At 36.9% G+C, this 25,810-nt stretch overlaps 1 protein-coding gene across 1 annotated transcript in view; it reads left to right on the top strand.

Annotated features, from left to right (window-relative positions):
- The window catches only part of CNTLN (centlein), a 198,954-nt gene extending 175,026 nt beyond the window's left edge, over window positions 1-23,928 (top strand). Inside the window, 4 exon segments of the mRNA XM_039567578.1 lie at window positions 13,829-14,014; window positions 15,267-15,344; window positions 21,964-21,987; window positions 23,229-23,928. Of these exon segments, the coding sequence (XP_039423512.1) occupies window positions 13,829-14,014; window positions 15,267-15,344; window positions 21,964-21,987; window positions 23,229-23,330 (390 nt within the window). The 3' untranslated portion in view covers window positions 23,331-23,928.
- Window positions 23,929-25,810: the final 1,882 nt, after the last annotated feature.

The following is a 25,810-nucleotide window of genomic DNA, read 5'->3' as shown; positions in this document are numbered from 1 at the left end:
GTTCACTTGGCAAGCTTAATGGATCTAAGTGGGATCTAATACCCTCTTAAGACAGCTGCCCTCATTTTGGCTATTCAGAGCAGGGCTTAAGCTACGTGCATTTCCCCCCCCCCCTCTTGTTTGACATACATCTATGTTCACCAGCCACATGTGTCACAGGACTTATATCACCTCTGCTTGGCCAAGTGGTGGTCTGCCAGTTATTTGCCATTCAGTCAGTTTACCTTATATCCTAATATATGTCAATCTCTATTACCTTTCTGCAGTTTACCTTGAATACTGATGTAAATTTTGGCTGTAGTTCAAAATAGAGGTTTAGGTAAGTTAACACTTCTGTTGAAAAGCAACACCCCCGAGTGAACCTCACTCCTCATTCCTGCCCTTACAAAACTTCATCCCTACTCCATTTCTGAAATGTCATCATAGATATTATCTGGGTCAGTTGTGAGCTAGTTCATGAAAATTCAATTAACCGTCTAAAAACCCACACCACCAGCTTTTGTGTACCACAGAGTGTCAGAACAGGGACAGGTTTACATGTTTGCAGGATGGGGATGCTGGGACTGCGCCTTAGTGGCAGTGCTAATTGAAAATTTTACATGTAACTTTGTACTGTTGCAAACAATAGCGGATTAGATAGTGACTGGCCACATTAAAAACTCCTATTATCTGGCAAATTCCTGTTATTTACTATCATTGTCTTTTTCTCTTGAGCTGTTCTGTGTTGGTTCAAGATAGAGCATTGCTAGGAAGTATGTTCTTCTCAGCATGGGTGTATACAGATCTTGTCCTATTTGGTCTTTATGTATAAACAAAAAATGTATAAAAATGTATAAAAATGTATAAAAAAATTAGACATAATTAGTTGGGTTGGAAGGCATGAATATTTGGGAAATATTCGGTTGGTTTTTATCAGGTGCTTTACAACATAAGAACAACAAAGTACATTTCTACTGTCTGTACTTTCAATCACAAAGTCAGTTTTTCAGACACAAGGAAATCCTTGCAAGGGTCTCTCCGAATTCTCCAGTTACAGTGAGACAGCAAGAGATATTCTTCATAGAACCTTCCTGTTGCTGAATGCATTATCAAACCCCCTGGATTCAATTCTCCTGGCAGTACTACTGCTCCAACGTCTTCAGGCCCAGAATGATGGGACGCAGTTTTTCAGATGCAGATCAGATGCAGAATGATCATTTGTTTCCTTATCTGAAAAAAAAGCACATAATGGGTAACTGTAAAATTCAGTATTTGGCAAAAACAGACTAACTTTTTATGGAAGTAGAACTATGCTGTACAGATGAAAACTGGCTTATTTTGAAAATTTTATGCAATTTTATCTGAACTGTGCCAGTTTGGAAGTGTTGTTTGACCAAAGAAAGATTTCTTCAGCAAGTCGCTGGGACATTTTGCAAACAACAGCAGATATTATCACATAAATCAGCACTGTCAGTTTTGATTTGGAAGTGGACACCTTTAATATGTCTTCAAGTTGCTAGAAAATTTTCCCCACTGGGAACATTTGAGAGCCAAAAGATAAGTATATTTCATTTATTACACTCCAAACTGTCAACACTTTACCTAGAAAAGTATACCCAGAATGATTATTTTGTATTGTGTGGAGTACATGATAAGTCTGCCAATCCGTTCATTCAGAATCAGCATAACATTTGATTCCAGGAATATGTTCCCCTATGACGAGAATCAGTCGTCTTACCTGTAGAATATGCACCTTAAAAGATGGTGTCCTATATGCAAAGCAGAATTTGTGTAACTGAGAAAACCTCACCATTAAAAAAATTTGGCATTTTTTGCTTCTTCATTGTGCATGCTACTTCAGGGAAAAAAAGAGAAACACAGCTTTTATTATGAAATACCAACCTTTCTTGGTTCTGAGAAGAAATTTGTGATAAATTAAGATAATCTCCATCAGGATTGCTCTGCATCTGGGATTTAGGCAAATTGAATCAGAGACCTGAATAGTGACAGTGAATATCTATTAGACTGTAAACAGAATAATAGGCCTTGTGAATTTTAATGAATGAAATGAATGGCTGAATTCTTACCATTTACAGAAGGCATATGATTACTGATATATACAGTGTGCCAGGAACAGCATATAATGTAGATGTCTTAATGGATAAAATCTTGATAAATAAAAAGGAAGAATAAAGAGGAAGATGCTGAAAAGCTTTTCCTTACTCTACTTTTTCTTTGCCTTTTTAGACATGGAAGGATAACACTTCACCTTGGTTTTTGACTATGATAGGTAAAGACCATAAATGATGTAGCTTAAAATATATTGAATGTTTTTATATCCTACTTTTTATCTAATTCTGTATTAAGAATTTAGGGATGTTGATTTAGAGGATTCAACTATGTAACCAAGTTTTAAGGTGTGTCAGGTTTTTGTACGTGCACATGTATGTCTCATGCAAAGTTTAGATGCATGTCTCACATACACAGGTGACTTTGTTGATAGTGGTGCTATTTTCATTTTTCTTAGAGTGCATGAGAATCATTTTCACAGACCATGACTCCATAATGGTAGACAGTGTGTGAACAGGTCCAACAAACTTGAACTGAACGGGAGACTGATTTCACCAACTCTCAAAAAAGTTTGTTTGTGCCTCAGTAAAAAAAAAAAATCACCTAAGTTTAACAGAGAATGAGATTGAAACAGGATCAGCTGGATCAGCTGGGCACTACTTGGAGATTCTGTACTGCACTTCCTGGAAGGGTCTAGATCCACCTGGGATTTCTTTAAATGGATTGGAGAGACTTCTTTTTAAAGCTCTTACTCAGCTCTCTGCTGGACATAGAAAGGTGCTTAGTTTTAAGATAATGGCCAGTTTGGGGTCTAAAAGACAGAAACAATGTTGACTGAAAAAAGAAGTAACTGGAAGACTTCAGGGGTGGACATATGAGTACATACTAAAGGGTCTGGGCTTGAAGTGATTAGAAAGCCTTTTGGCAAAAAAACAGGAAAACTAGCAAAACTTGGAAAGGAGGAAAAAGGTCTCCAGTAATGATTTATTTAAGAGTTCTTGTAGAAATAATTGTTTAATGTATGTCAATCAAATTGCTAAGAAAGTGAGCCATAGCAGGGAGAACATAAAGCACTCATATACAGGGTCTTGTGAAGTGTCCGCAGTAACTTGGGAACTAAGGGGATTCCCGAAGGCACTTGCCAAATGGGCTTCAGAGAAGTAAGAAGAGCCCTAGGAAGACAGAAACATTAAAAAACTCAACTAACTAAAATATTTTAAGGAAACACAGTTAGTAAGTTTTATGGGATTTTTTAAGAGTCTAAGTAATGCCAGAGCTGGCCTCTTAAGCTGGGTTTCAGACAGGTTTGTTTCAGTCGTGCAGTGGCAGTGGTCTTGCTCAGAGCATCTGATTTGTCGTTCTTAGGCTTTTTGTGTGTTTCTGCAGAAAGATAGCATAAGCTTAGGCACTGAGCTGAGTGTCAGGAAATCATGGTGTTCTTCACATCTTGGTCACTGACCTGCTATGTGACCTTTGGAGTGTTGCTTCACCTCAGTATTTCTTGGTCTGCCCTGAATGTCTTTGTTTGCTACATCCAGTACAACTGTGCTGACTTTGTCTGCCCTAACTGTTCAAGATAATAAACTCTCTAAGATCCCAGGCATCTCTTGCTGCACATGTGAAGATCTAATCTCTGTCAGTGCCTTTTTTTCCCTCTGTGTAAATAAGTGTAATATATGAAGTTTTAAAGGAATGATGGTAGTTTTGCTAGCACCTGTGTAAATCAGTGGAAATTCTGTTGAAACCAAAGAATTTACAGCAGGCTAAAAATTAATATAAATGAGGTAGTACTTAAATGCAGAAGTAAATAGGACTTTAAATTATTATTATTGCCTATTCCACATAAATAGAATTTTAGAAACCAATATATTTTGGCAGAAATATTCTGCCTGTCATTCCATACTGATTATACATATTTCAACTCATTCTCTGCTAGAAGAAAACTATTATTTTTTCTCTGTTATAGGTCACAAAACATGGTAATTGTGCTGAAAATTTAGCAACAGTACAATGAAAGCTATGGAGTGTTTGCTGCGTCAGCCTGAAAACATTTGGGTCTACAGTTCAAGTTTTTGACAGTCCTAAATCTTAATGTACAGGAGAGATTAGATAATTATAAAGCTGTAAAATTATATATGACCATAGGTCCCTCATATTAGTAAGTACCTGCTGTTTGTTCTATAAATGAGGTGTACAGCTGGTGTAATAAGTTCTACTTAAAGGTATTAAAAAGAATGTAATGAGAAAAAGCAGATTTTTAAGACGATTTCAAGCTTTAAGTGGGATAGTTAAACAGTTATTAGGAGAGGATTAGAAAACAAAAAGAGAAAAAAGCTAACCAGTAATACAAAGCCCATTAATTTTTATTCACAAAGGGAATTTTAAAAAATGTAACTATACTGTTAAGAATACATGGTATATTCTCTACTGAAATATAAACTACATGGCCACAATAAGCCCATTGCTGTATCTTTGCTTAAATATGGCTTGTTTTGAAGACAACCTAAAATTAAAAATTGTCCATGATTTAAGTCAATTGTCCATAAATTTGTAAATAAATTAATGTTTTTTTTAGAACATAGCACAATGTATTCCATTTCCTTTTCTTATAATGTCCAATACAGGTTGAAATATTTTAAGTGTTCTTCCCTATGGTTTTCTGCACCTGGAGATGGTTAAGAAAATGCAGTCAAAAGAACATTCTCAATTTTCTACTCATAAATATATGGTTATAAAGAAACTCTTTGTTTTCAATAGTTTTGAATCCAGAAGGAATGGTATTCTGCTACAGTACGTAGGATGAGGTATTTTGGAGAAATGGGGAGCCAGCCAAGGTAGGCTTTCACCCCTAATGGCAAGTAGGAATATCACAATTTAAGTCAGCATAGTTATACAAATTCAGATCTTGCCTTTGATAGGGATCAGATTATCAAATTTTATGCAACACAGTTACTAATTTCTGTCATTGTACCTTATTATTCTTACTACATTTTAACTGGGTTTTTTGGGGTCTGCAGTACTAAGGGCCAGGAAGCTGAAGTTTTGTATGCAAATGCTGAAATTATCAGGCTCTTTTTACACTGTGTGACTCAAGGGATTTTCAGAAAAGCTGCAATGCATTTAGCTTTCATAGTTGAAAAAAAAATACTGTGCAAATCTGTGTACACTTCTTTAGATGTTTGGTTTGGGATGTTATGGATTCACCTATTCTAGTTCACAATCTGTCATCCATAGCTCAGAGCCATGGAAGAGGCAGGGTTGGGCTAGGATGTTGGACTGCAAACTGGAGATAGCTTTTGCCACTAGGATAGAAGAGAATGGTAATATTTTAAATTACTTCAACGAATTTTTCAGATCTTGTCTGTTAGGTTCTTAGTTATGCTCTTGTGTGTTCACGTTTGCCTGTATTAATTGACATGGAAAATCAGGTTGTAGATGCAACTGTGGTATCACATTATTTTTTACTCTCAGACAGCAGTTTCTCTATATTTATGTATAATGGAATTCTTACAGGTCATCAGTAAAGCAGTTTGTCGGGGTCCCTTCCCCCCTGCCGTGTGGTCCTGGGAGAGGGGCCCTGGGGGGAGGCACAGGGTTTCCCCAGCCCCTGGTCAGCCTCGTTCCCCATTGGTTGTTTTGTGTTCCCCTGCGCAGGCAAGGACCCTCAGGTCCCATGGTTGAGCAGTTTCTGGCAGAGCTCCAGCCACGTGGCTGGAGAAATAAACATCTCTGAAACATCTGTCATGAATCGGTCCATAGATATTTCTTTTCCATGGGCCTCGTTGTTTGATATGCGTGTTGCAGTATCCCCACTGTAACAAATGGTGGATAATGAGAGCAGAACGAACCCCGATCAACAGCGACTGATTTGTGAGTAAACTTTGGATTTCTCTTCTTGTTTTTGTTTTGCTGTTCCATCTCTATGGAGGAACCGTGGGAAGACTCTTGGCTCTCAGAGCCGCACATGGACATTTATCTTAAACTTGAAAAGATTCTTGAACAACGATTTATAAATTTTAGCTTAATTCAAGCTCAAAAGGAACTGAAACATTTCCTTTCATGGTTGTTTAAGAACTTTTTCTATGTTTCTTGGGATTTGATTCTTACCAAAGACTTTTGGAACAGCGTTTGGACACAGTTAATTTCTGAGTCAAAATATATGCCGATGGAAGAATATTTTCGTGAATATTATTTAATTACTGAGGCTGTTGAGCAATGTCAGCTGTGTCCTTGCGAAGTTAAAACTGCTTCAGGGACTGTGCAACCCAGGCTATGTGGACCGAGCGCTCTCCGAGCAGCAGCGAGGCAGTTCCCGCGTGCGGGTGGAGCCACGCGAGCTTCAGTGTTGGTGGCGGAGCGAGGCGCAGCAGGAGCGGGGAGACCAGCGGTGCCCGCCCGGCCCCGCGCAGCGCGTGGTGGAGCGAGCCCCGTGAACGCCCGACCGAGAGGGGCGGCGCACAGGCAGTGGGCGGCGGCAGTGGTGGCGGCAGAGCGGAGCCACACCCAGCCGAGACGCGCGCTGGAGCAGGGCGTGGGGGGCTCGTCACCCGGAGGCCCGGCCAAGATGTGGGCGCAGCCCCAGGCAGCGGCAGTGCAGCTGTGAGCAGAGGTGGCGGCGCGCGGGGAGCTGAGCAGCGTGGCCCGGCCCACGCGGCCCTGAATGCAACCCCGGGAAGAGCGCGCAGGCACGAGCAGCCTCCATGGCCCCAGCAGCCCTGGCAGCTCCAATGCGGGAGTGAGCGAAAACAAAAGAGAAAGCAAAAACGCAGCAAGATGGAAAACAGCAGCCACTCCGAAAAAGGAAAAAATCACCGTAGCTAAGGTTTTAGGAATAGTAAAATGGTATAATGTTGAACAAAATTATGGTTTTATAACAAGATGTGACAACCAAGAAGACATATTCGTTCGTAGAACTGCTATTAAAAAGAATAACCCTGAAAAATGCATCCCAAGTTTAGGAGATGGAGAAGTAGTAGAGTTTAAAATTGTGCAAGGTAGAAAAGGGTTATAACCAGTAGAGGTCACTGGGCCTGATGGTGTTTCTGTAAAAGGCAGTATATATGCTAAAAATCGTAGTCATGTTAGACAATATCCACATTATAAACAGTCCCTACAGTCTCCCTTTCCTAATCCCACCTTTCCCTTTTATCCTATATCCTATTACCCCCAGTGTATTCCCAATCCGTTTTTTCACCCATGGTTTCCCTCACAAAACCATGCCTTTGCCAATTGTTTCCCCAAAAATCCCTTTCCAATGCTGAGTGGGGAATGAAGAGGGGGAGGGAAGAAATTAACTATTGTTGTTTAGAGTTCCAACAGGTACAAATGGAAGAAACCCTCTCCTGCCTCAGTTTCCCCACAAAGCATGCCCGGAGAGTCCTGTCTCCCTATTGTCAGCCTTAAGATGTTCCACAGAATCTGTTTGGACCTTTAAAGATTCAGGAGGGTGGCTTGTTTTGTTTTGAAACTGTCCTTGTTATCTCATGTTTATCCAGTTGTTTTCAATGTTAAGTTTTAAATCTCTTTTTGTTAAAAATAAACGGGTGAAATGTTGGCATCCCTTCCCCCGCCATGGAGCCCTGGCAGAGGGGCCCTGAGGGCACAGACACGGGGTTTCCCAGCCCCTGGTCAGCCTCGTTCCCATTGGTTGGTTTGTGTTCCCTGCGCGGGCAAGGACCCTCGGGTCCCGGGATTGAGCAGTTCCTGGGCAGATCCCGGCCATGCGGCTGGAGAAATAAACATCTCAGAAACATCTACCAAGAATCGGTCCATAGATATTTCTTTTCCATGGGCCTCGCTGTCTGATACACGTGTTTCAGTATCCCCACTGTAACAGGAGTTCTTCCAGGCAATGTGTGCTTTCATTTTCCACTTATCTCTGTGAAGTTGTGAGCACTATTCTCAGTGCTAATCAACATAAGACTGTTTAACTTAAATCATATATATTGGTCTGAAAGCTAGGTATTTACAGGAGGTATTTCTTCTTTTCAGGACTTCACTGTATTAGCCTTTGAAACTTTGCATCTCTTCTAGCTTTTAGGTGTCACACTAATATTCTCTTGAATGTATATTTTTGATTTTTAAGGAGTTCAACATATTCAATGGTACATTTGTTTATTCTTAATAGAAAAGATAATTATATCTTAATTGCTCCAAGTACACACAACTATGAGACACATAGTTTGAACATGAATATTAATACATTTTAGAACTACAGCAGAAACTGACTGTATACAGGTAAATAAGACCAACTCATCACTTTATAAATGTGGCCTGTGTGACATTGGTAAAATAATGTTATTACCACTTTAATATTTGGCAGCAGGAGTTTGAATACTGAACTTGGTGAAGGAAGGTAAGGTTGTTCTATATGTCCTCTACATTTTTATACTCTACTTACAGGGAATCTGCTGGAGTCTCTAAAATGGCATGTGATCTCTGGGGATCATAAGAATTAAATCAACCTCCTGAGGCTTTCTCATTCCCTTGGGTCAGAATGCTACTTGTTATAGCCCTAAGCCAAACAGGTCTATTGTAGTGGGCAGTCTTTGTGTCTTGTCTTGTCCCTTTTCTGATAAAAAAAGGTTATGCCTAGAAGGTGTGATTTTTTCAATTGAAGGAGCTGAGTTAATTTAAATAACATATATAAATATATATTGAGTAACATATTTTAAAAATGAAATTACTACGGAATAGTTTTCAATCATGCTATGAGATTAGTTTAAATATTATTACTGAAAGTATTTTGAAAGTCATTTTTAGAGAGGCAATAAGGAAGAAATAACTGTACTTTCATTGAATGCTTATTTCAGATGCTGAAATTATGTATGACATCATCTCTTTGTGTCTTTTTGCCCATTCATTCTGTTTTTTGTTGATTATGAGGTATTTGGGGTTGTAATACTTTCTCAGCCCTTTTACAGCATTAGGATCTGGCCTAACCTTAGGCCAGCAATAAATATTCTATCACAAAAGTAGAGTTCTTTAAGCTCAGTGTTCAGTTCTGTGAAATTTAGCTCTTGTTGTTCACAGACAGCTACAACATCTTCATAATGCTTTTGATTCTTTAGGAAACTAACCTTGTTTCAGAAAAGATTTTCCACTTCATTTTTGGTTTAATGCTCTGAGCCAAGTCTGTATGCCTTTCTGATCTACAAAACAAATGAGTTTCTAAGAACACATCACTTGTATATAAAGACAGTTTCATATTGAACTACACGCACAATGCTACACATAAAATTGTTCTGTATATTACATTCTTCTATACATTTTTGGTTGGATGACCTGGCCAGCAGCTAAACACCACATAGTTGTTCACTCCGTGCTTGCTCCCTTTCTGCAGTAAGACTGGGGAAAGAATAGGAAGAGGGAAAGTAAGAAAACCTGTGTGTTGGTAAGGACAGTTTAATAAAAGAAAGAAAGGGGAATAAATCCCCAAGGAATGTAGATCAATGCCTAGCCAGTCTCTGAGCAGCATCTACCTGACAGACAAACCACCATTCCCCTGAGATTTTATTGTTAAGTGTTGTAAGTGTGAAATGTCCTTTTGGTCACTTGCGGCCAGCTGTCCCAGCTGTGTTCCCTCTCTACATTTTGTGCATCCCAAGCCCACTTGCTGAGGTGACAACATGGGAAAAAGAAGACCCTGACACTGTGCCAGTGCTGCTCAGCGATGGCTGGTATGTTATCAGCACTGGTTTAGTTACAAATCCCAAGCGCTGCACCCTAGAAGCTGAGCTGTTAGAAGACAACTTCATTTCTATTTGTGCTGTAAGATAAGCCAGGAGGGCAGAAGACTGGTGTGGTTAAATAGAGACCTTAGGCTCGAACTTATGACAAAAGAAGAGAGCATAGCATCTCTGGAAGGATGAACAGGTGACTTGGGGGGACTACAAAGATGTTGTAAAGTATGTGGAGAGAATATTAGAAGGGCCAAAGCTAAACTGAACGTCAGTTTGGTCACTGTGGTTAAAGACTAGGTGATCCTGAAGGTCTCTTCCAAGCTTGATGATTCTGTGATCTCAGCCAGATGCAGCACACTGTTATTACTATTGTACAAAATACAGTAAAACTTAAAATTATCCATGACTTGTGAGCCATGGCCTCTGCCCTGAGATCTGCACCAGTGCAAGACTGAAAGCTGGCTATATGTAGGTATGGTGCTAGCTAGCATCAGACTTTGGTTTGTCTTGGGAACATTAAGGTTTATTATGCTAGAAACAATAGTGTGTAAATTAACATGGTAATTACTGGAAAAATTTTTGCATTGCCTTGGTCATATGACATTACTTAGGGCCATTGATCAAATTGTGTAAATCCCAGGGTCAACGAGTGTCAGTGGTTTGGGATGTGAAGGCCTTATTAATAGTGTGCTGTCAGGGTCTTTATATCATCATGGCTTGAGTGTTTAATTAAATATGACCCTTTAATTGAAAGAAGACCTTTGTCTTTATACATCTCAAAACTGGCAAAAGATACAGTGCTAAGAAGTGATTACATGCTGAGGCCAAATTTAAAAACAATATATTCTTAAGAATAAATGTTTTAGGTACTGAAAATAAAGTAAAAAGGCTTAGAATAGAGATATTTCAGAATTATATGCAACCCAACATCTGTAATGTGTACTATATAAATCATATGGTGTTGGTAGATAATTCAACAATTGCTACTGATTAAAAAGGACTAGGAACTTTAAGCTCATTTGGTTAGAATTGTAAGCTTTTTTTTTTTTCCTAGTCAGATCAGTAGCAGTTGCACTGGTCTGACAAGAAGCAGTGTAGATTTGTTTCAGGAATTAATCAGGAACTCCTATTCTAGTTGGTTGGTAGCAGCTAAGTGTGTCCCACAGGAATAACTCTGACGATAACATCTAAGTTAGGAAAATGGCTTTATTAACAAAATATCCTCTAGAATTAACAGCAGAAAAAAAAAAAAAACAACCAAGGAGAAAAATCTCAAATCCTAGTATTACTAGTACTAATAAAGGCATTGTTATATATCAGTATAGTACAGAAGTCATATACTGCATTGATTTCATTTTAGGCATTTTGCATCACCTATGCCTATTAATTTGAAAATAAACAATTTTGAAATACAAAAAGGGAAATGTGTTTGTTCAAAATCCTACACCTAGCTCCAGAATGCATTTGATCAAATTCTTAATCACAGAAACATCGTTAATGTGGCTTCACTACACTCATCAGCAAAACCTATGTTGCTTAACTCTTGAGTTTTTGTACTTTTCAGTTTGGAAATGGGTCTTTCAGTTTCTAAAACCTGTGTGGCTTGAGACTGAACATTTCTATATTGGAGCATGAACAGACATATAAATTAAATCACTAATAAGTAAACAATTTAGCACATGAATACATTAGTATACGATGGATGAGAAAATATCAGAAGAAAAAACAAAATCATAGGAAGACTATAATTTTTTAAGGAGCTTATTTAGTGATAAAATGCATATCAAAACATTATATCAACTTAATAACTTAGAGGAGGGAGGTTCAAAAATAGCTAGTCTCTCAGAGTCCAACTTCAAAGTCCATAAAGAAGCCTTATTTTTCACATATGGTTTGTGCTTCACATATGCTTTAGTGTATTTGAACTGCTCAAGGGACAGAGGAATTGAAGTGCAAGTCCTCCATATGTATGATCTACTGTGATTATATATAAAGTGTGTGCTTGCATATTAAAACCTATTAGTTGTAATTTTCTTTGATTTTTGTTTAAACTTGCTTTTTCCTTTTTCTTTTTTTCTAACTTTCTTTTTTTAAATTTTTTGTTATTTCTCTTGTTTTAAATTGCTGCTATAGAATCTTCAGTGTCTTTCAGGTACTTGTCTTTCTGGCACCTTCATTTCTGGAACTGTGGACTAAAAGACAATCACACTGCAGTTGCAGTTTCTGAGTTCCACTGTTGCTGTCAGCTTATTCATTCATCATGAACTTCTTTCAGAGTTTGGATATACCAATATACCAATTTATGTGACAATGTCAAATGACTATTGCCTGGCAATGTTTCAGTGTTTTCTAAGGCATTCGAGTGAATGTTTAACATTGTTTATTATCATGCTTTTTGTTTGTCATTACTTGTGGCCTTTCCATGTGGCTTTGCAGTTAATTTTCTTGGTATTTTGCTCCTTTAATTTACATTTCCTCTTTGCATCAGGTTACAAATGTGCATCTTGTAGAGTGATCACTTACGTCTGAGAGAAATCTCCTTTTAAAACGTGGGAAGCTGATTCAATTTCATTAAAAAGTAGGGTTGAACTTATTTTCCATTGTCAAATATGTGTTGCAAGAGCCAATTTATTGTTAGACCATTTCAGATGCCACAAAAACATGTGATTTAACTGTATTGTTTTTCATAGTGGGTGCTTTTCTTTTTGAGGCTCCCTCTTCTCTTAGTCTATTTCCTTCCATGACCTTAGTCCAAGTTGCCCTAGATCCTTGCTCATTACATTTCAAGTTTCTTCATTCCTCTCAGCTCTGCATTTGCAGACAGGTCTATGTGTGAAATAGTTTGCTGGAAATTCTGTGGATGGAGGGACTCACACTTGAATTAGAAAACTGGACAAATTTCACTGTGCCTCCTCTCCCCAGATTTGTGGTAGGGTATTTTTACTTTAAGTAATTAAATTTTATTAAATACAGAAAAATGTTAACTTGGGAAGTGGTAGGAAACAAACAAACAAATCTTGGAATTGGATGAGTCTTCTGTGCCTTTGTTGAAATATATTAGAAAATGCTCTCTAATGGCTGTTTCAGATACACTAGAGACTATAGAATACTTTACCCTAAATGCCAATAAACGGCTTCATAATTCTGTAGTCAGTTTCTATGAGATGATGGCATTCTATAGAAAAAGAATCTTCAGAAGCTGATCAGCTGCTGTTGAGATGTATCTTAATAAAATGAGCTCCACTAGGATTATCAAACGAAAATCATCTTCTCTCATTTTAAACTCAACCAAGGTGTCTGTGTTGACAATCACAGTTCTGTTTGAGTCATGGAAATAGAGTATTCGAGGCGGATCATCTGAAAATGGATTACTAGTCCTGTTTGTTAGTCAACAATTTTTAAATAAACTTGTCTTACTCAGCTTTTGACAAAATCTTTGTGTCATAGTTGCATAAATATTAAACCAAAATAACTTCCGTTATAAAACTGATGACTTACACTGGTATTTAGTGTTATTTCACTGAACCACAGGACTTAAGAAATAGGAAAGGTAGAAACTTGGTAGCCAGGACAGTTTTGAATTACCCTGTCTTGGTGGGAAACAAAATTTCAGGTTTTGAATAAGGAGGCGCACTGGTGTTTCTGCATGCAGAGACTGTCAATAAGCTTAAAAACAAAAACAAAAGCAAACTAACAAAAAAACCCTACTCTATTTGACCACAGTAAAGCCTGACAGTTATGTTCTTATTTCAAGAACATTTCTGGTAGACTGGGTCAGGAGGGGATTTTGATTGATTCTGTGGAAGCTGTTTTGTCTTACTACTGATGGCATTTATAAAAATAGTTATTTTGCTAAAAACATAATAAAACAATACCTACATTTAAGAACATTTTTTGGTTTACCATATTAATTCATATTTCGTGTTCTAAGTATCCTGTAATTTAATATTCCAGCACATATCCTGTTGAACCAATAACACAGAATGATGATAACTCCCATCTAAATGAGCTTAGTCTGAATGATACTGTTTTTTCCATCTTATTTGTACTATAAAAAAAAAAATCACAGTAGAGAATTTTTTGCTTATGTCTTCTAGACTCTAACCAGAGAGTTACACCGCAGTGTACAAGAGCTGAGAACAAAAATCAAACTGGCAAAAAAAATGGGAGGAATGAAAGCATGCAAAAAGGGTCTTTCCCAAGAGTGTCTTCAGTGGGCAGCACCTATCCTTAACGTTTCAACTACTGATCTTTACGAAATACTGCAAGAAGAAGATGATGAGGTACGTTATTTTAAGGACTTCAGTAAAGAAAGGTGTAGATGAGAAGATGCTGACTATATCCATCCTTGAGGAAAAGGATTTGGAGGTAAAGACTGAAATTTCATTGTGGAAGATGCAGCACAAAAATCAAGAAGGATTTAATCTAAATGAAAAGGTCAGGTTAGAGATTCATGAGGTGGCAAGACTTCAGGCATGCATAAGTATAAATATACTGCTTAGAGCATGTGTATCTAGAGATTATATCAGGATTGTACATTTTAAATAGACTTCTGCATTAAAGAAAACAAAATCAGAATGTATCTTGGTGTGCTAGATTGATTTTGTTGATGCTTCCTGTCTGAATTGTGATACCTATTAAAGGTGTTTCTGGTAGACAGATGGTTTCTGGGTGAATTCATTGCCTTTTTTGTTGATTCTATCACACATTTTACTATGAAATATTTGGTAGTGTTTCATCAAATCACTCTATTAAATAGATGCAGTGATAGGATTTCTTTTCCAGATTTATTTAGTCCTGCTCAAATAATATACGAAAAAGCCTGTACAGTTACTTTAGCAAGTGTCTAGCAGTTGGCCATTACTGGGTTGTAACAGTACTCTGGTGATGACTTAGATTTAGCCTTGTTGGAGCTTTATATTAAAGAGGTCACGAAAAGGGAGTTTTCATGTTGGTTAAATAACAGTGCATCGTATGTGTATGCACTGATATGGATTACACTCATGAATACAAATATAATGGGCTGATCCCTGGCCTGTTTACTAACATTTATACAACCCTATAAAGTGATTCACTTTGACAGAGTTGTTCCATGCTTATCTCATTCTCAGAGTAGTTTCTATGTCCTATTTCTTTTTGTTTCAGTCACTGTGAACATATGTGTAAAACACATAAACATACTTAACTATAAATATAAAACGAAGTTATAACACAGGTGATGAATTCAATCTACACATACAATATATATTCCATCTATCAGTGCATAGACTCAGGCATCTTTATGTTGGACTCATACAATTTAGACATAGATCACACTACACCAGTATATTCATATGAAAAGAACATGCCATGCACATTTCTAGGGGCATGAGCAGACAAGGATAGGTTTAAAAATTTAACAGAGCATTGATACTTGGTGGATATGCTTCAGATAATTAATTTTGCAAATGTGATTCCGACTTTCATATGCTGTGTATTTAATGTATACCCAGTTACACATTTCCTTTATTGCTCCTGATGTTTTTCTATTTTTAGGAAACAGCAAGGACAAAAATGGAATTTGAAAAAGATAAAGAATGGCTACAGCATATACAGAAACTTCTTGAAGTACAGGTGCTCAATTTATATCATCCCACAATGAATTGTAACTTTCTCCTCTGATTAGCTAAGTGTTTTTAGATTGTAATTAATACATTGTATTTTTAATTGCGGTGCCGTTGATGGTCTCAAATTACACTGTGATGAGGCAATGTGAAATCCTTGTTTTGTAGCATTTCCTTTTTATTTCTTTTAAAACCAGGGTTACTGCATAAAACTGAAGAGATGTTAATCAAGGATTTGTGACAGCTAACTTAACAGCTAACTTAAGCTAACTTAGCCAGTAAAACAGTGCTGGAGAAAACCAGCGCATATCTTGGCAAATGTGTTAATTGAATTATTGAAATGCAGTATAATACTTGCTAGAGTGAAAATGATCCATTCTCTCATACCTCTTAGGAAAAAGAGACTTTTTTTTATGTGCCTTTAAAGTTACTAGTTGTTATGGACACCTGAGGAGTTCATGGGTTTCAGTGACCTTTTACTGTGGACCTGTTTCCAGTCAATTCATGTTTTCCTCATAGCCAGACAGCTGTTTATTATCGTGTCTTCTCACATTCTCTACAATATTTTCTACTGAGACCTCGAGCAGCTTGTTAGTGGGAAGTAAATATTGATTTGGCATCCTGTCAATGCAGAAAGAATGAAAAAATTTCCACCAGAGGCCCCTCAAACATTTTCCTATCGACATTTTCTGGGCAGAGAGGAAAGCTGCATAGAGGATGACAAGTCTGAGACTAGCAGAAATCCCTGAGGGGTCCATTGAGACTGCTGCTGTGACCTGTGTGATACTTTTTCTTCTCTTTCAAGTCTTTTTTTTTAATACACACAGAGTCTGCTGGGATGCTCCCCTCTTGTAAGTGATCAAGGGCAGTTTATTGGCAGGTGAGAGCCCAGCTTTTCTAACCATAGTCAGCTTTTGTTTGGACATCACTGACAACATACACTGACTCTTGAAACTTTTCCATTATATTTTTAGTTGTCTCTTTTATTTAGATGATGGGCAGCTGATGTCTGGAAAGAAATAAAACTTGATTTATAAATCTAGTGCTCCTAATGCATATTCACTAGCATGGGTCCATTAACGATGTAGTTAATATCAGTTAAGAATGTGAATGATGGAAAATATTTTGAAAGCCATTTCAAAGGAACATTCACATCACATTTATGTATTTTACCATTAACAGCTTTTGTGTCAAGATTGTATCCTGTGACCAGATTTTGTAAGAAATGACAGATTTTCCCTCTTTCATTATCAAAACTTACTACTACTGCTTAATTGCTGCAGCAGAGAAGATAGAAATATCAGTGTGCTTTTACTAGCTTTGTCAGAAAAACTGGCGTTTTAATTAAACCTCATAATGCTACATGAAACTCAGCATTAAAAGCACAATTATTTCTATTCATTTAATTGCCATAATTTTAAGAATTTTTAAAAAATTATAAATTTCAAGATTCTGTTCATATTATGGTCTCCAAAATATGAATCAGTTCCATGGAATACAATGAAGACTTCTTGTTCTGGTTTTTGTTATTCTTTGGTAAATCGCTAAAAAACACTAAGCAGAATGTTATCGCTTCTCTTCATCTGCTATAGACAGGCAGCAAAAACCAGGGGAGGGAGAGTGAAGGAATTATTGAATGAAACCAGGTATATTAAGATTGCAAATGTTACATAAGGATAGAAGAGCTCATTGCTCTTAGCCGTGTACATTTGTGTACAAGTTAATAATGATTTTCAGTGATTTTTGCTCCATCTTGTGGGGTTCCTCAGAAGAAACACTGAGTGTAGAAGTAATTTTTGGCAAGCAGACCATGTTTAGAATTGCAAGAGGATTATAGAGGTTTTGGGGAGCAGCCAGCTCTGCTTTTCATTTCTGTCCATGCTAAGGCACATAGATGGAAATGGTTAAGATTTCTTCACGTATTTGAGAGCAGCTCATGGAACAGCTCTGTGCCCTTTAAAATGCTTTACTCATATCTTGCAGACTTTGGTTGTGGTTTCTTTTAGTAAGCTTTGGTAATATTTCTGATCAGCAAACTAAAGCCCATGGTGAAATGTAAGCTTTCTGCAGGATTTTGCTCATAAGACTGCCTGCCAAGTGTTACGTGTTGGCACACTGTGTTACCCATTTGCATCTTGAACAAAGATGCAGGAGTGCCCTTTTCTGTTATTCTGAGTAAATGTTCAGTGGAAAATTGCATCAGATCACTTAATATTGCAGTTTGATATAGTGTCTTTTTGTGCCATTGAGCCAGGACTTTGGAACATAATTGCCCAGCAGTATTGATTTAATTGCCTAGGTTTATTTGTGGACTCCTAATTATTGACTGGAGGTAAATTTAATGGAGAAACCTTTATGAACACTGGGAAACTGCTGCTGTTGCTGTTATACATAATGAACTGCATCATATCCCTTTAGATCATTCTTCAAGCTAATTTTATTCCACTGTGACAGTACGATAACATTTAAAATGTCATAGACATTTTATTTTTATTACTGACATACGCCATTTTACTGCTGCACTAGAGTTTTGGGGGAGACTGAGTACTAGTTGCTTTTTACTGTCATTTTATAGATTCCCCTAAAGTGTAATGATAAAGGATACCACACCTGTTTTCACTTCATCTGTACCTTTGTTTTCCATACTCTTATTACTTGAAAAAATCTAATATCTGCCAACTTTACAAGAATATTAATATTTTAGTTATAAATACTTTTGCATTCCTGAAACTCACAGATACCAGTCAGAGTTTGTGTCCTTATTTTATCAACTACTATGTGAAGAAACTACACCACTGCTAAGAAGCTTATGATTTGAAAGAGACATCTCTGCATAGGGATGTTATTATGTAAATAAGAATCATATAATAGGAAAGTACAGTCATATATAAACTTGGAAGAGCTGGTAAAAATCACTTGTTGTCTCAATCTACATCTTGAATGGCCAAGAAGTGGTTTTTTTTCTGTTGCCTCTCTCTATTTATACAGTAACAGCCTAGATTGTTCTCACTAAAGAATGAAAGAATAAAAATAAATCATCTCAATAACTGACACTGGGATAAAAGGAAAAGGTTCTCGGGCCTGTGAAGAACCTATACGTGGAGAGTTTTCACATGAGTGCGTGGAGATACCTGCTACCTGCACATGTGTAGAGGCATCAGACTAATTACACATTACTGTTTGGGCTTGGGAGAGGTCTCACATTATAGACCTTTGAGCTTTTAGCAGTTTATAATATTTGGGGGGGGAACAAGTATGATTATCTCAATATGTATGTGTGTTTACATCTTGCAAGGCAAGTGATAAGGCTTTTACGCACTTTATCCCTCACATCTGAGTGTGTCTGTCTTATTAATTGAGCCTGGCTCTGTATAGTAGCACTCTCTTCTCATCATCATAAACACTCCCCCTAAAAACTCAAACAAAACAGCAATCTTCTCTAGCTTTTTCCCATCATAGGAAATTTACATAGATAAGCCAAGAGGATGACTTCTTCTCATGTAACTTAAACATGAATTTCTTATAGCACCCTTGGCTTTCATTCACTGTGACTTATTTTAAGGAACGCCCATCTCAGAACAATCTGTTAATAATTTTGTGTGTGAGTATAGCACGGTAGCCCAATCCAGATTACTGCCTGAAGTCTCCAAGAATTATTTTTTAATAAAATGCAAATCATCTGCCAAGTTTTCCAAGCAGTGAAGCAAATGACAGCATTGATTTAGTATGTCCCTGTGAGATCTATAGTAGCACTTACCTTTCCTCCCTCCTCATGCCCTCCTTGGGATATCACATCTCACATAAACAAAGCTGCTTAATAAAATCTTTCCTCTCATGATTTCATTATGGATCTAAAAGTCATATTCCAATTGTGAAAACATCAGAAAGTCTCCCTCTCCTTCTATTGTGTGGACACTCTTTGTATAGCACATCTCCAGAATAGGGTTTGGAACAGTATATTAACTAATCGCCAGTAAGGATTTTCCCCAACCTCTTTTTACGATTTGCACTGGCTTCTAAATGCATATTTCTATTGCTGTCATCTGGGAATGGACACTAACAGCCATAGCTGTTTCCTTCCAAATTTCTTGGCTTGTGACTCGCCTGCTTTGCTTTTATTAGTCTCTCCCCAGTCTGTGTGTGTCATTGAAGAGGTCACACCCAGAAACATGTATTCACCCATGCACAAATACCTGTGCACACTCACCACTGCCACCATCACCAGGTGCTTCACCTGCACCTTAAAAAGCAGCACCAGCACAGTCTGAACCACATCCTAGGTACCATTAGCACTTATATCAGGTCATGATTTTCTTCTCATTATGAGAATAAGAGCTTAGTCCTGTGCACTGACAATCCGTTATGGTATAAATCTATATTTTATCTCATGGGCACAAACAAAACCACGTTATATCACTCATCCTGAACTGAAAACAAGGAAAAATTGGCTTGGCACTCAGGGTAAGAATACATATAGGCACCTATGTGTTTATATAATGATGTATATGCAGCCACCACAAAGCAGAATAAGAACAAAGAATAAGACAAAAAACAGCAATAAAGTGAGGCATTTATCTTTTTTTAAAATTGCGACTTCTATTTTTTAGTGAAATTAGGATGTTTTGGTTATTGGTCTTAGTGTCTAGTTTTATTTCATATTATTTTTTGTGGCTCATCTAATTCAACCTAAGGCATGTCTGCAGTGTGTTTGAATAGTTTTTGTTGGGAAAATGTATTTTATACTGATGATCCATATGGTGAGGTTTGAAATAGTTGTAACCACTAATTTGTATATTCCAAAACCTAAATACTTTTATTTTTATGCTAACACATTTTAGAGTTTGTGAAGCAGAAGACAGAGTGTAATGCTACACTCTGCAAATGGAGATGTGATGTCTCATTAGAACAACAACATTGCCTTGCATTCATTATAAGGCTTTTCACTGGCAGATCGGTGTATATTTATGCACTTGTGCTGACAGAGACTCAGTCATGTGGTGTAAGGTCAATAAATATTACTAGTTTGCTTTTTACAGAAGGGATCTCCAAAAGAAGCAAACTTAATTTCAGAATAAGTAGATGAGAGAAACAGAATTAACTGTCACTATTTCTGAGTCTTTAGGATCATCTTACCTTACATTTATCAGATATCTGTCTGATAAATTGTATAAGAAATATGCCTTTCATTCATATAGCTCTCTACTATCAAAGAAGAAATTTGTAAATCTGGAAAGTCAAATCAATAAATAAAATTCTTTAAATCCACATGTAGTTTGCACTTTCAGATGTTGTGAAATCATACAGATCAATACTACTTCTGTTAAAGCCTACCATAATGTACTGATTTAGGATCGCCACTGTTAATGGTCAGTTAAACGGGTTGTGGCACAGATAATTGTAAAACATTTAAAAGAAGTATCATTCTGTATTAAAATACCTAATTATCAGTGGTAGAAACAAGCTTTCACTCCTTCAGTGTGCACTTGGCACTCACTGAACTTCCAAAGCCTTCCCCAAGAATATGGCAGGTTTAGAAGCTGGGATGAATGCTCTAGAGTAGAGATGACTTCAACAGTTGTGAAGTTCTGGGGAGAAATGTAAAGGGAAGTTTCCCAGGATAGTGGCAGAGCCATCATTAAAAGTAAATCTGACAGGCTTGTATTAAAGATGAAGACTCTAGAGATCATCCAGTTCTGAATGTCTATACAGAGAGAAAACCAGAGAGAAACATACAGCATTTTCTCTGAAATCAACAAATGTTGAAAGAATGGCATAATGTTCCACTTTCAAATGCTCTTGATTTAAATGAATTACTTAAATGGCAAGAGTTCTTGAAAGATCACTTTGCTATGACATGGAAGCCGCAGAGAGTAGTGAGCAGCAAGTAAAATGTAGTCAGAATGATACGAGCCAGAGACATCAATAAGAAACCATTCATCTCAGGCACAACATTAAGGAGGTGAAATGTATCAGAAATTGATGTAGTCAAGCTAGGCAAGAAGAATTAGAGACTTTGAGGTAATGATACAGTGTTCTCATAAAAGACATACCTAGAAGAAGAGGGAGAGAAATTAGAGTGAACAGGATGCTGAAGTCAATGTTTTTAAAGCGTAGTAGCAAGTGTCCCAGAATTTCAGGTAAGATTATGTCTTATATTACACTGAAGAGATTTCTGCTCAGTGAGTTCAAACCCTCTATTCCCCAAAAAGTCATCACAATAGCACACAGGAGAAAGCTGACAGGTATAGATGTCTTCTAGAAGATTCTTACCATACACATAAGTTATTTTTGACAGATGGAGACATGTCTGACCAGCAAGTACCAGCCTTTGAAAACCTCATTTCCTGTAGAAAAGGGAGATAATACATATCGTTGTCTTTTTCCTGTAACTACAGAGCGACTGTTGAGCAACATGTAGGATTGCCACTATATCGCTTCACAATACATGCCTTCTATTAACAAGATTTTCCCTTTTTAGATATTTTTTCTGACTTGTTAGTAATTTTAAATATCAGTACATAGATTCAAGTCTGCATATCACTTCAAATGTTACATTTTGTATTTGATGCACTTTTATGTCTGGGGTTTTTATTTGTTTCTTTTATATTTTTTGTTTCATGTCTATCTAGGAAACAAGCACTACTCTATCTGGTGTAAGTACCATACAACTTTCTCTTTCAGATAGAATAAAGAAGTGAAAAAATGAAATTAGCACAGGAATACTGAAGTGTGGAACTAGACAGGAGTTCCAGATAGAAAAGTGTTGCTTCAAACTACGGTTGTGAAAAGCAGAAAATGATGATTGGCCTGTTCCACTGGCTGCTATATTTTACCTTATTTATTTCTGGTGGCTTCATAATGTAAAATTATCTCTCCTTCTGAATGAGCTGTTACTTCTGTTGTGGTACTGACCCTTCAGTCACCACTGGTCTCACCATGTGTTCAGGAAGCTGACAGAGCCCTGTGAAAGCTGTTACAGACTTTTCAACAGTGAAGGAAAACTGTCCTGTTCTGTGGCACAGCACTGGCTACTCTGGATGGAGCTGCCACAACCACTGTTCTGTACCACCTCTAAAAATATTTCCCAGTGAACAGTGCACTGATACACCAAGACTTTGAAAGAAAACCTCTTTATGCATTAAAGCTATGGCACTGAAAATTATACCAAATCTCCTTCAAAGACATTGGTTGTACAAATGCATCTTTATATAAGAGAAGTTATAAAAGAGGTTTTATTTTTTTCTCTGTAGATATATCAATACAATTTTTTGGATTAAAGTTTTAGAGAGGCAGACATTTGTGTCCTATTCCAGTTTACGCAATTGGAGGTTTGGGATTTTACTTTAAGAGGTTTTCTTGTGGTTTCATTTGTTTTGTTTTGGGGTTTTGTTGTTGTTTGTTTTGGGGGGTTTTGTTATTGTTTTTTTAATTATTTACAAGGTTTTGTGTGTGAGTCTAAGGCAATTTGCTACAGCAGTGAGAATTATACTGGTCGTTCTGTGTCACCCTCCTGAGAGTAGTGAACTTACACTCATACACTACCATTTCTGGATGCCCTAGAGGTGACTGTAACCTTTTATTGATCAGCTGATTGAAGATAAATGACAGAGATGCTGGTACTGCAGTTTACATCATTAACATGGTCAGTAAAGCATGAATTGTTCAATAAGGAGTTTATCTTTTTTCATTTTACACTGCTCTTTTATCATTTTTATGATAGAGAGCAAATTTTCAGACACTAACCAGGCAGATGAACTTTAAAGATCAGATATGTGTGTGTGGTAGTTGTCAGAACTAAGTGAAATCTGATAGTTTAAAGATATTTAATAAATGTCTTTCACATGAAGAAAATAAAGTTCAATGACCATTTTTTCTTACTCTATTTCTTTTTCAGTTTCCTTTTGCCTCATACTTAATGGATGCCATACTGGAAAAATTAAATGAGAAGAAGAAATTGGTAGAAGAATACAGTTCTCTCATGAAGCACACTCTATGATATTGCTAGGATTTATCCAATGTGTGACTAAAATGTGTGCTGTTTCCTCATGTCTTTTCTCATAAACTGTCAATATGCATGTTCAATACATACACAGAAACCATGAACTAATTAATTGTTGAACAAGAGGAATTAATTAAATTCCTATTAGAAAGCAGGGTTGGTATTTGATTCTTGAAGAGAAAAATTGCTAAAAATCAATGCAAAGTTCAAAATCATTTTCCTTTAGATGCACTGGCAGTGAACACATGTGCAGGCTTTGTAGAGAGAGGATGTCTTTGTTATGACTAGTACACATCTGTACAATTTTGAAAGAACAAAAAGCAGCTAAGTAACACCTAGTTGTTCTAATCACAACAGTAGAAGTAGGATTTACAGAGGAACTGGGGATATCGCTGGGATTTTGAATACCTAATTTCTTTTAGCTTCTTTGTAAAGCCCAGCTTTCTGATATGTGCTACATAAAAAGATACACTTTTGTGTTGGAAAAATTGAATGACTGTAGAATAAAAATATTCTGTGTGGAGTAATACTGGAAAATCTGTATTTGCTTCTGAATGTATTGGAGCATAATGTGTGCAATGTATTTTTAAAAAATCAATAAAATAAAGTTTTTTCTATTACTTTTTTTTTTACTAGTAGATCCAGTTCTTTCTCAGCTAAACAACTAGCTGCAAGCTCTCTTACCTTAGGAAGTGGTGTAGAGTTTTAATCGGTTATTTCCACCAAGGTTTCTCTGGCAGTACTAACAAATAATTGCTGCTTCTTCACATTTTTGATCTTAAGGGTTTTATTCCTCTGGACCAGCCCAGCTGAAAAAAAAAAAACCAAGACACAAGTTTATGAATTCATGTGTTAATAATGTTTCTTATATATGTCTCGTCATTTGTGAATATCATTTTGGTTTACAACAGATATCATTATCCATATTGGGTAGGGAATCAGAAGAAAGATCCACTTGGACTAAGTTCACTTAACTGAAGCATGAAACAGAGATTTTCTTCATGGCAGTCAGTGCTTTTCCTAGGATGCAATGTTGTATCTCCTAATTTATGGAGTTCACTATTTGGTGTCTCTGAGAAAAGGAAGACCTGCTCAGTTGCACCTGGTGAACAGAGGGGCTTGTGAGAATTTTTATTAGAATTAGAGAAAGTAATGCAAACATACTCTGCCTGCGCCTGTAAATTAAGACTGGGAACTAGGCCTGTAAAAAAAACCTGCCACATCTTTCAGAATGATTGACCACCACCTTTTTCAATGCAAGAAATAAGGGCCATCATATGAAACTGTGTGATATTTTCAAAGCAAGCAAAAGGAAGCCACTCACATGCAAATGAAACTGAGCTGTGGGAACCATTTCCCTCAGGGTTTTACAGAAGCTAAAAATTGACATGGACTCCAATGCAAATAAAATAATGACAACAAAAATTAAGGGAGATAAATTCATCAAAACATGTGGAAACCATGCTCTTATGTTTTTCAGTAATTCCAGCAAAATGTATTTTAAAATAATTTCAACAAAACATCCATTACAGCTTAGTGTAAAGAGCTTCAGGAAGCCAAAGCTCTCTGAAAACTATCCCCATTGTCTTCACGTCCACATTGCCAAACACCCACTGCTGCAAGTCTGATCTTGGTGCTGATCTTTAACACTTGATGATCTTTTGTCGAAGTGAAAATGCAGGGAGCATCAGCTAATTCCCATAGAAAATATGCCTCAAAAAGAGGGAATTTTCCCGACTACTAACATTTTTTCATAACTTTACATCTTGCTTTTCTGCCCCTGCAAATTTCTGTATCTCCTGGGCAACTGGGTATGAAGAGACCTCTTTTCTTGGTGCCAAAATAAACAAGAATGCTGCAGAACCAAATTTTTGTCTACTTCATCTCAAAAGAGAGAGCAAAACGAAATCCATACACCCAGCTGGAGACAGATTTACGCACAAATGTTCCTGATGTATAACACTGCTAGTCTTTCTGCAAACTGTGCTGGAAAGTTTGCCAAATATGTTTGAAGAGCTTTCTTAATATTTTAAAGGTATTTTATTGGTATTTTCGTTCAAAAATTATTTTCTTCTCTAATTTGAAGTAAACAAATGAAAATGGAAATACCAGTCAGCATTTTTCAGAGAAAGAGTCATGCAGTTTGAGAGATATTTGTAAGGACAGCAAAAGGGATGGTGCTCCAAAGAAAAAAAAATTTTTTTCCTTTTGCTTTCAAAAATGTTGAATTCTGCCTGTAATGAACATACTTGTTTTTACTGCTTATTTGATCTTTACTGCACCAGCAGAGAAGGAGATGGTCTCTGAAATAAATCTTTAACACTGTAACAGGATTAAAATTAATTATTTTGGTTATATTATATGAATATTTAAGGAATCCCCTTACACTAGAACCAAGTTTGTTACACGTGTTGCAAACTTAGTGAAGAACTGATTCTGATTTGGGGAAAAGCATTAGTTCAGTGCTTCCAAGATGA

Source organism: Corvus cornix, chromosome Z (genome assembly GCF_000738735.6).
Source record: "Corvus cornix cornix isolate S_Up_H32 chromosome Z, ASM73873v5, whole genome shotgun sequence".
In the NCBI taxonomy this organism is placed as follows: domain Eukaryota; kingdom Metazoa; phylum Chordata; class Aves; order Passeriformes; family Corvidae; genus Corvus; species Corvus cornix.
This window is presented reverse-complemented; position numbering and strand designations above follow the sequence as displayed.